Source organism: Miniopterus natalensis, chromosome 11 (genome assembly GCF_054644295.1).
Source record: "Miniopterus natalensis isolate mMinNat1 chromosome 11, mMinNat1.hap1, whole genome shotgun sequence".
In the NCBI taxonomy this organism is placed as follows: domain Eukaryota; kingdom Metazoa; phylum Chordata; class Mammalia; order Chiroptera; family Miniopteridae; genus Miniopterus; species Miniopterus natalensis.
In genome coordinates this window covers 7,080,561-7,091,196 of record NC_142091.1, presented here as the reverse complement: position 1 = coordinate 7,091,196, position 10,636 = coordinate 7,080,561, and the positions used below count along the sequence as shown (strand labels likewise).

Sequence of the window (10,636 nt, the reverse complement as noted above, 5' to 3'; positions counted from 1 at the left end):
GTGTAGCTGTGATAGGGCGGGGGAGGGCTTCTCCTGTCATTCTTCATTTATCTTACCTTTCTCTGGGGTGCCTCTGTAGCGCCCCTTGGCTGCACATTCCAAGCCAGGCACTTGCCATCATTTTAAAACACACGATGGGTGACACTGCCTGGGTGGTAAATGGAAGACCCTGGCTGCACCCACCAGCCTCTCCCAAGCGTACCTGTCATTACAGCTCGTCCTCGCTGCCGGGCCTGGGATGGAGAAGGAGAGACCGGTAAGAGGCCAGCAAGGAAGGGGTAAGTCTAGGGTCCCTGAGGCTGGGGAGCCCCACTACGGGCGCGGAGCCCAGCATTCTCGCCTGCCCTCCTTCCCCCGCCCCACCCGCCTCCATCTGTTACCCCAGGTGGGCACTCACCGGTGCTTCTTTTTCCCCCCACAGCGGAGTCTTTTGCCTTGAAAAGAAAAGAGATCAGTTTTCATTGGCCTCTCACTTCCAAGGAGACTCTCCTTCCCTGGAGGACAGCTTTGAACCCTTTCCCCCCTCCTCCCTGCAGCACATGCAGGTCCTGGAGTGCGGCCTGGAGGCCATGGTTGACTGTCTCTCTTACATAGGGCCAGCTGAGCCCAGGCCAGTCCATCAGTCAGTCGGTCAGCAAGCATTGCCTCAGTGGGTCCTCAGTGGACTGCAAGCACATGAAACAGTGGCCAAGCCTGGGCCGCTGCGACGCTCTCAGCACCGTGCTGGGCACATCGTAGCTACTCAATACGCTCTTAGAGACAGATGGCAGCAAGTCCAAGGTTGCCGCTCAGGCCGTCTGCCTCTGCCTCTGTGTGCTCAGCCACTACACAGTGCTGCTCTCAAGGAGCTTCCAGGAGAACTGGGGGAACCAGCCGTGTCTGCAGACAAAGCCTTAAGCTGGAGTGGCATTGACCGTGGATGTGTTAGAATCCTGGACACAGAGGAGTACTTGCTACATCCTGTGTCTTTTTTTCGCTCATTGTATTTCTGTGTATTTTTCTTCTGGTTGCCCCAAAACAAGTCAGTAAGTATTTGTTGCCCTTCTTGTCTCTGCCATATGCCTACTGGGGCTGGGGATACACAAGGGCCCTTCTGTGCCCTAGAACACGCTGTGCCAACGTTGGATCCTTCCAAGTGCTTTCTTGGCTGCCACACCTTTGGATGCTAGCTCAACCTTGAGGCAGGTGGGGTTACCCTATTTAACAGGTGAGCAAACTTTGGCCCAGGGAGTTGGGTTCCACATAAAACTCGTAGGGGGCCCAGGACCTCTGGCTCTCAGCCACACTTGCTTCCAGCAGCAGGTGGGGAGTGAGTGCAGGGCAGACACCCTAGGTTCAGCTAGACCAGCTCTGCTTCTGACACTGTGAACCATGGGCAAGTTGCTGCACCAATCAGGGTGGCTCTAATTTCTCATCTGGAAGGTGGTGACCACTGTGGCCACCCCTCAGTGCTGCTGAGAAGATTAAATGGGCTGGATGTAGCTCAAGCCAAGAACATGCCAGATCCAAGGATGTGGGGTGTCCAATAGAGGTTAATTCCTTCCCCTTACCTGCCCCACCCCCCTTGAGACTGGACCTTCCCAGGGTCCAAGGGAGCCAGCCCCCCATCTTGGCAGCTCCTTCTGGGCCCACTAGAGGGTGCACCGGAAAAAGATGGAACCTCCTCTGTGTGGTCCAAGAACCAAGCAGGGAAACACCCTGAGCTGCCTCGCTCCATCCAGTGTCCCTCAGTTCCCACATCTGGAATGGGGAGGGGAGGGGAGCAGATCTGGAGAGGATGAGGGCTCCCCTCCACCCCCACCTGGGAAGCAGGGGCTCAGTGCTTCGAGAAGGGTGCGCCCCTTCCCGTTCCAACACGAGGCTGTCCCCACTTACTGAGTATTATGATGAGCCCCACCACGAAGGCCAGGCCAGCAAAGATCAGGCCCCCGTTGCGGACAGTCTCATAGTCTGGGGATGCAGAGGGCAAGGAGGGGAGGGGTTACCAGGCACCCCTCCCCGCAGCCCACACCGCAGCAGCCCCACGGAAACCGGAAAGAAGGGCTGATATAGCCCAGGGCGGGGAGAGGCTGGGAACCAATTGTGGGGGCAGGGGGCAGGCTCAGGAAAGGCAGGAGGGGCTGCCAGGCTTACCATAGTAGAATGGGTCCATATCCCCCTTGGGGCTGCCACCTGAAGAGACAGGGTGAGAGACGGGTCACAGACAGTGAGGTGCTCCAGCCACAGAAGCAAGAGCCCTGTCCTTCTCGGCCCAGGACTCCCAGGGCAAGAGTGGGCTAGTGAAGGGGGGCCCTCGGCAGGGGAGGCCGGGGCATCTCCAACCCCAGGGGCAGCAGGGGCATCTGCCCGAGGCTGCTTCACACAGTCAACTTGGGACCAAATACTGAGCACCCAAAGCAGGAGCCACAAGCCTGGGGGCCTCTGCCACCCTAGGGGTCGGGTTTTTCCTCTCCCTGCTTTATACAAGAGTAGGAAAAGGCCAAGAAAGATGCCGCACGTTGGACCCCCCCCCACCCCCCTCTCCAAGTGAGACCAACCAACTGCAGGGGGCTTCGCAACGCCTGGGAGGTGAGTGGATGGAGGAGGGGAGGAAACTGAAGCCCAGTTTGGAGACTTGTCCCAAATCCCAGGGAAACTTGGAGGTAGAACTGGTCTTGAACCAGGTTTCCAGATTCTTCTCTCCTGTTGCTATCCTCTGGGGGAAGCAGGTTTACTTAAGAGATGTTAGTATGCGGTGCCTGCCACATGCCCGGCTAAGGCGAGCAGGCTCTGGCTGTTTCCCATCAGAGCAGCCTTGCGAGGCACTGATGTTACTCTGGGCACATGGAGGCATCGAGAGGCTGAGTAGCTCACTAAGTCACACTAGTAAAGGATAGACTTGGGATTTGAACCCAGAAAGTGGGTTGCTAAGAATCTAGGTTTTTAACCCTTGCTATGCTGCCTCTCAGATAGTCAGAAGAAAGGAGCCGTTTAAGGCCAAGTCATCTGGTCCAGCCCCCTGCCTCCTGCGGCGTTTCCCACCCAGGAACTGCTCAGCAGCCAGCCGAAGCTGCCGCTCCCCCCTCCAGCCCTGAAAACTGAGCCCACTTGCCCTTGGGAAGCTGGGGAGCAGCCTGGCCAGAGCTTTCCTGCTATGACTGAGGGAGCCCCGTCTTTCCTGCCTTGTTTGAGACCCTTCTTGGCACTCGGGAAGCAGTGCCCAAAGTCGAAGGAGAGTGCACGCTGGTACCTCCCAGGCTGTGCTGACCTGTGCCCTGGCAGTGGGAGGCCGCGGGCTGGCGAGCCCAGCTGTCCCAGCAGCACGCTCCCTAGGCCAGAAGTGAGCCGGCTGGGAGGGGTCAGCATGGGCCTGAATGCAAGAGGCCAAGGGGGGGCTATGGGGGCCCAAGCGCCAGTTTCTGTACCGGCCTTCAAGGTCGTCTGAGTTCAGGTCCTGTTCAAGGTCACCTGGGGAGTTAGGATCAGAGCCATGAATAGACTCAGGGCTTCCTCACCGCACCAGGAAACCGCCTCTTCCCTGACCACTCATCTGGAGCTGCCTGCTGAGGCCCCCCAACCCCTCATCTTTTTAGATCTGGCTCAAAGCCCACCACAGTCAACCCTGTTGGCTTCCAGGCCCCTCTGGGGCTGTGCCTTGACTTGGGGGCTCTCACCTCAAAGCCCTGAGAGGCTGCCCAGGGGAGCTTGCTGCCACACCTGCCTCCTGCTCTGAGCTGAGTTCAGAAAACGGGGAGCCAGGACAGGCGCGTGTCCCCGTCTCGAACCGGTGCCCCAGGTTCTGCCATTCAAGCTCTGTTTCTTTGGTGTTAAGGCAGGATCCTCTTTTAAAAGCAAACTTTTTTAGACAGGAGACTGGCCCAGGGTGAGGGAAGGTGCTTGTAGTCTTGAAGGCAGAGGCTCCAGGAGACCTGAGAATGCGACCCAGCTCGCCCTGAAAGGTGGGCCAGCAGGGGCCACCTGCACCTCGGGCTCGGCGCACGTCTGCCCACACTCACCGCCCGCGGACAGCCCTGCCGTTCCCCGGAGCCTGGGCTCGAGGCGCTGCTTCCTCCTGCCTGTGCTTCGGGGAGATTGCCTGGCCCCGGGGGGGACAGGGATGGGGGGCATTAAACATTAACAGTGCCAGCTAATGTTTACCTTGCTCACAGAAAAGCCCTGGCGTGGGCAGAGGGGCTCTGCTGGGGCGTGGCGAGGCGCGGGCAGGCGGGGCAGGCGGGAGCCGGCCGGGCTTCCAAACCCTTCCATAGGAAATTTCCAGAGGAGGGCCAGAGAGGGCTGGCCCAGGTGCCCCCCACCAGCCGGGAGCCTGGCGCTGGGGAGTGGGAAGCGGGAATCCCAAGCTATATTCAGCGTATACTGCAACCCGGGGCCGCAGCCGGGGCCGCGGAGGCCCCGACCCTAGTGCTGTGCCCCAGCCAGCCAGTGCGGAGAGCGCTGCTTCGGCTGGAGTTTTACTTGGTGCTCAAGGCTGCCCTGGGCTGGTCCCAAGGTGCCTGGCCTCCTCCCACCTCAAGGCCCACCCTGCACCCTCCAGGCAAGGTCACACCCCCGGCCTCTGCTGCCTTCCTCTCTTATCTTCTCCATCCATCGGCTGCACCCAGCAGCTCACACCTCACCAGAAAAGCTCAGCCATCCCTAACTAATCTCTCTTCCCTGCCGCTTCTCTTTCATAACCACGGAAGGGCCTAGGAGCAGTTCAGCAGGGCTCTCTAGGTGCGCATCCAGGTTCCAAGGATCCTTCAAGAAGGGGCCACTCTTTACCACAGGAGAGTGCCTGCTTTTACAATTTACCAAGCATGACCCTGACCGGTATTTCTTGAGCTTTGTCTTGTTTCCCCATTTTACAGTTGAGCCGTCCATGGCAGAGAGGGCAGAGCTCTGTCTCAGATCACACAGCCAGTGAGGGGCGAGGTGGAGACTGAGAGCCAGGCCAGGGGCTGTTGGAGTCAGGGGCTTTCCCATGCCTCTGACACCCCCTCCCTGCTCCGCTGTGGCCTCCTTTACCTCAGGGACTCTGGTGCTGGGTACCCTGTAGGTGCTCAGATTCCTGGCTGAGTTCTAGTCAATTGAATTGACCTCCAAAAAAAGCTGGTGCTCAATAGTACCCAAGGTCAGGGGTCAGTGTCCACTGGGGGCCAGTTCGTCGTTCCAGAGGGAATGAATCCAGCTATTAATCCTCCTATTGACCCTCCTTGAGCAGTGGTGGGACCGCTTCCTGGCCCCTCCTCTTGCTAAGTAGATGCCTCTGCCAGGTGACTTAAATCCTCTGTGCCCCAGTCTCCGGGTCTGCAAAGCGAGGCTGGTGCACAGTAAGTGTCATCGTTGTTACCGTAGCCTGGCACTCATTGCCTGGAGAAATCACCTGCTCTGACTTTTGTTGAATGTTAGCTGCTGGACACAGCATAGCCAGTCACCTTCCCATGAAGATGAGGTGGAGAGACAATGTCACAGCCCTGTAGCCCAGGAGCGATGACACCCACTCACTCTCCTCTGCTTTCAGGGCCAAATGGACTTGGTCACATGTCACACTCTACACATACTGTCCCACTGAGTCCAGGTTTGTTCCTACAGATAAACAAACTGAGGCTGATCCTTTGCTCCCCAAAACGACCCCTGGAGGTGGCCCAGGATTGCCATGATCCCCACTGGGCGCCCAAAAAACTGGGTGCAAGGAAGTTGAAGGACTTGTCCAAAATACTCAGTTGGTGACAAAACAGGGGCACCTGAGGCCCTGCTTCCGAAGCCACTGCTGCTCTCCACCCAAGGCACTGCTGTCCTCTAGCGCACCTTCTCCTGGCATCTCAGTGTATTTTGTCTATCTTTGTAAGCAGTCATGGATTCTTTCTGGAATAATAGGGGATATAAAAACAGGTGGAAAGATAGATAAACGGATGGATGGATAGACAATAGATTGGATAGATGATAGATAGATAGATAGATAGATAGATAGATAGATAGATAGATAGATAGATAGAAGATAGATAGATAGATAGATAGATAGATAGATAGATAGATAGATAGATAGATAGATAGATAGATATAGATGATACTGACAAAAAGGGGACTAGGAAAAGCAAGTTGATACCGCATTTTTTAGCTCTGTGTGCAAAGCGCTGTTCTAAGCACTTTACAAACATTAAATCATTAACCATCATGATTCTACGAGGAAAGGAAGTCTTTAGCACCCCCATGTTATAGATGAAGAAACTGAAGCACAGAGAATTTATTTAAACTGCCAGAAGTCAGGCAGCTAGGAAGTGGAGAAACCGAGATTTGAACTCAGCATCTGGCTTCAGAGTTCCTGCAGATGGATGGACAGACAGACAGAAAAGGAGGCTGATGGACAAGTTTTCTTGCCAGCACTCGCAGCTGAGATGCTCGGAGCGTGGACCGCAGTGAGCCCAGGACTCGGCGCTGGGATGTCCTTGTTTAGAAATCCTGCCTCTCCTCGTTTCTGCTCCTCCTGCGCTTCTGGGGTTGGTGGGTACACCTGGAAGTAACGAGGTGGGGGGGATGGGGCTTAGGGAACTCACCCAGGGACCACCTGTCCATGGCAGGAGACGCTGGCTGAGTCCTTGGTGGAAGAGAGAGAGCCGGGAAGTGCCCGCTGCTGAGGGCCTGGCTGGAAAGAGAGGCGCTGCCTCCAGCCACAGCTCAGCCAAGCCCCGGAAGGAAGAGAGAAGCCAGGGAGGAGGGGCTGGCAAGGCGGCCTCACCTGGTGCCAGCCTGCCTGGGCGGGCTGAGGCCAGGGATCCACGTGAGAGGGGCACCTGGGGAAGGGGGAAGCTGAGAGCCACTGCGAAGCAAACCGCAGCCCCACATGGGCCCTTCTCCCCCAGGGGATAGGGGCCATATCCAGCACCCTCCAGGCAGCCCAGGGTGCTGGCAAAGGTTATGGAACCCAGGAGGGCACTGGCAGGGGCAGGAGCCAGCGGTATCAGAGCCACTGCTCTCTGCACAGCCCCAGGGCTGCTGGCGGCTGAGGGAGATGCTCAGGGGCATTTGTGGGTCCCCTCAGCCTTTCTTTAGCTGCACCTCATTTCTCCAGCCCAGCTCAGCCTTTGCCCTGACAGCCCGGCCCTAAGGGCCCACTCTGCAGCGAGGAGCCCAGGAGACTGAACAGCAGCCCCTGGGAAGCTCCCTGGGTGGTGGGGGTGCTCTCCAAGGGGCACCAGCAGTGCCTCAGGGTCACTCCCACAGGAGGGCAGAGATGAGGGGCTGCTGTGCTGTTCCGGAGTGTCCTGCCCAGAGTGTCCGGCTCTCACGTGACCCAGTGACTTAGGACAGGCTGTAATGTCACAGCCTCACCTCAGCAGCCACCCGGAGACACCAGCAGCCTAATGGGGCTCCAGGGAATGCTGGCTGGTGCCAAGGGGAATGGACATAGACAGCACGTCTAGGTGCGAGGGGGCGTGGAGGGCCCATGTCCAGCTGGAGCAGGAGCAGGGCAGGAGTGAGAGCAATCCCCACACAGGTTCAGCTTGTCCCCGTCCCCTGGCTGCCGAGGCCCCTGACAGCCCAGAGTGAGGCCGTGGCAGCATCTCCAAGGCCACCTGCTTGGCCGCCCCAGCTCAGACACTGGAAAGCAGGGCTGGGGGTGCTGGTTCTGGCCCTAGCTTCTGACCACAGTGACAACTCGAGTCTCTGTCCCTCCTCAGCTACAGTTCCTCCCGAGGGGATGGCTAATGGTGCCCACAGAGAGCAGCCTGGAAACCTCTGTGGAAATGGGACCGGCCGGCCGGGAGGGCTTTACCTGGCGGGGCTGAGGTCTGCCCGGGCCCCAGTCAGGCAGCCCTGACCCCGGGCTCCTTGCGCTCAGCCCACCACCGCGCAAGGCAGCAAACCCACGCAGGAGCAGGGCCGCTCACATGACAAGGCCTGTGACACATTCCCAAGTAGGTATCTGGACACTCAGACAGCCCAAAGCTGCAGGGGGAAATCCCCCAAGCTGGGCACTTCGAGACGTTCGCAGGTCTTGGGTTAGGTGGTACTTTAGAGGTTATCTGTCCAGACACATCAGTGGTCCAGAAAAGTGGGTCTCTCAGCCCGAACCCCACCCCACCGCACACGCGTTCCTGCCGGACCTTAATGCTGTGAGGGAAGTTGCTCAGTGTTTGATGCAGCCCTGGTCACTGTCCGGCTGGGAAGGACCTCTCAGGTCGCCGGCCACACGGCCCGGGGACGGCTCACACCCGCCTAGGGCTCAGAGCGAAGCCAGGTCCCTCCTGTGTTTCCAGAGCCCTTCTCGCTGTGGCCCCAGTGCCCCCTCCGACCGCCCCCACCTCCCCCCAGCGCCCGCCCTGCGGCTCTCCTGCCGGCCTCTGCCGGGCGCCGCCCCAGCCCTGGCGCCCGCGCTCCCTCCCGGGGCGCCCCCCTGCGGGCCTGCTCGGCGCCCCCTCGGGCTGCACGGCACCTGCCCGGCGCCCCAGGAGCTCGGTTTTCAGTAGCACTTACTCTCCCTGATACGTGACATGTTTTCCTATTTTGTTTCTCGTCTCTTCTGATGGAAACAAGCTCCGCCCAGGGACACGAGGGTTTTGCTCCTTGTGTGGGCTCCTAGACCCCAGGCACGCGGCGCACCCATTGTGTTACATGAATGAACGCGTCCCGGGGTAAAATGGTTTCCCCAGTGGCACAGGCAGGCCCTGAAGGCACAGCCTGTCCCGTGAATGCCTGCCCGCGACGGGCAGCAAGGCCCAGGGCCTCCCGCAGAGGGCAGGGGGCGCTCACAGCTCCGGAGCCCCCGCCCATCCTGCGCAGCCCCTCCCCAGGGCTCTCCCTCGGCCTTTCTCCGGAGCCCCACCCTCTCACCTCCCTCGCACCCAGTCCTTCCTCAGACCCCCTCCGGGTCCCCGATACCCGGCTGACTGAGGGAGCGGGTCCTGGCTGACACGGGACAGGGAGCCCTGCTCTCAGAGGCGCCCTGCTCTGCTCAGGGAGGCCCTGGCCCCTTAACCCAAGGCCCAGGGTCTCAGAGAGCAGCCAGAGGGGCACCTCCTCCCTCGAGTCTCCGCACGCAGGGGCCAGAGGTACCCGAGGCTCACACCCCTGTGCATCCTGGCTCCTCCCTGCGGACCGCAGATCGGAGGCCACCCCTCTGGGCCTCCTCTCATCTGTGCGTGAAATGGCGGCACCCACCTGGCAGCAGGAACTGAGATGATGTCGAAGGTAACTGCCAAGGTCATTATCCTCACACCACAGAGCCGGCTTCCAGGAACAAGGACACTCACGAACCCCTTCCCTGGGCTCAGCCCCTGCTCGAGCGCCTTCCACCCCCTGCCCCTCAGCATGGCCTCTACCAGCCTACCACCCCGGGCACCCCGACCTGCTTTCCCCCCAGGCCCACGCAGCAAGGTGGCTCCCTGCCGTGCCCGGCCCCACTTCTTGCTCTCTCAGACTCCCCAGGGGATGGGCAGAATGGGCGGGGGTGCTGCTCTGTCATCCCAGAAAGGCCACGGAACAGGCGGAGTCCACGACCCTTCCTTCTGTTGGATTGTTCCAAGCTGAAGCCAAAGAGCCACCCAGGCCCACTTTGCTGTTCCTCCCAAGACCCAGAGATCAGGGAGACCTTCGAGGGGCATGGAGAAGTTGCCCCAACTTTCTCTGTCAACACTACCATGTCCCACGGGACAGTGTTCTCGACTGCCCTGCCTCCGTCTACCCCGTCTTTCCCAAGCAGGCCTCCACTTGTCCTCTGACTCTTCATCTTGGGGCAGCAGCCTGGTTGCTGCTGGCTCGGTGGGGCAGGGAGGTAACAATCCAGAACCGCAGCTGAACTCTGACTGCCTGGTACTCAAAACCAGCAATGAGGCGAAGGCCTCGCCACCAACCTCCCCTAGGTGGGAACTGGCAGCTCCGCCAGCCCGCTCGGCTAAGGGATGGCCTCAGAGTGTGTGCCTTGGGCCCCAGGTCCTAGTCCATCTTCCTGCTGATGGCTTGCAGCTGGAAGGAGGCCAGAAGCCCCTAGAAAGCCCCGAGTCCCCTCCTGGGTCGGTCCTCAGCTGCATGGCACGCCTGGCCCTTCCGCGGGAGGCAGCAATCCCAGGCCCCATCTGTGCTGCCCAGAGGTCCTGAACCCCAGGAGAGCTGGCTTCTGTTTCCTGCTGTGGCCGCAGATGCCAGGGTCACTAGGGTCTTATAAGGCGGGCCTGGGAGGAGGTGGGCCCTGGAGGGTCCATTCCTTAAGTGTTGGCTTCAAGGAGGCCGAGCCATAGGGCACAGAGGTCCTGGGAGCTGCCAAAGGGCAGTGTGCTCTGAGTCAAGGTGACTGTGTCCTTCCTGCTCCCTGAGCAGGCAGGGCTGGGGACATTTTCTTCTGCTTCGACGGCTAGGGGACAAGGGCAAACCTGTCTGTGCCACCTCTCCCACAGCAAATACCTTGGAGAGAAACACACTCTCCCCTTGCCTCGGAGCTCACTCCAAGTCTTAAACCAGAGCCCAGGCTGCCTGGTCCCCACGGCCCTCCCTTCCAGCAGCCACGCTTCTCCTCATCTCTGAACAACAGCTCAGGCTCGCTAGCCACCTCCAGAAAGACGCCCAGGAGCAACACCAGTCACTGCCGCTCCTTCCCTTCCTCCCTGGCCTAAGGAGGCTGGAAGGCTTGCCTCTGGCTTTGTAACTACCCTTGTCGCTTACT

At 59.6% G+C, this 10,636-nt stretch overlaps 1 protein-coding gene across 1 annotated transcript; it reads right to left on the bottom strand.

Moving 5' to 3' along the window:
- Positions 1 to 208: 208 nt before the first annotated feature.
- On the bottom strand, positions 209 to 6,552 carry FXYD2 (FXYD domain containing ion transport regulator 2). Its single transcript, XM_016204695.2, has 5 exons — positions 6,534 to 6,552; positions 2,134 to 2,172; positions 1,876 to 1,950; positions 398 to 434; positions 209 to 233 (listed from the first exon to the last, which is right to left on the bottom strand). The coding sequence occupies exons 1-5, from the start codon at positions 6,550 to 6,552 to the stop codon at positions 209 to 211; spliced, it is 195 nt and encodes a 64-aa protein (XP_016060181.1).
- Positions 6,553 to 10,636: the final 4,084 nt, after the last annotated feature.

What these genes read in the sequence shown, in the direction of transcription:
- FXYD2 (XM_016204695.2), bottom strand. An exon ending in TATGGACCCATTCTACTATG is followed by an intron (nt 1,951 to 2,133) that starts GTAAGCCTGGCA and finishes CTGCATCCCCAG; the next exon opens with ACTATGAGACTGTCCGCAAC. An exon ending in GGGGCTCATCATAATACTCA is followed by an intron (nt 435 to 1,875) that starts GTAAGTGGGGAC and finishes TTTCTTTTCAAG; the next exon opens with GCAAAAGACTCCGCTGTGGG.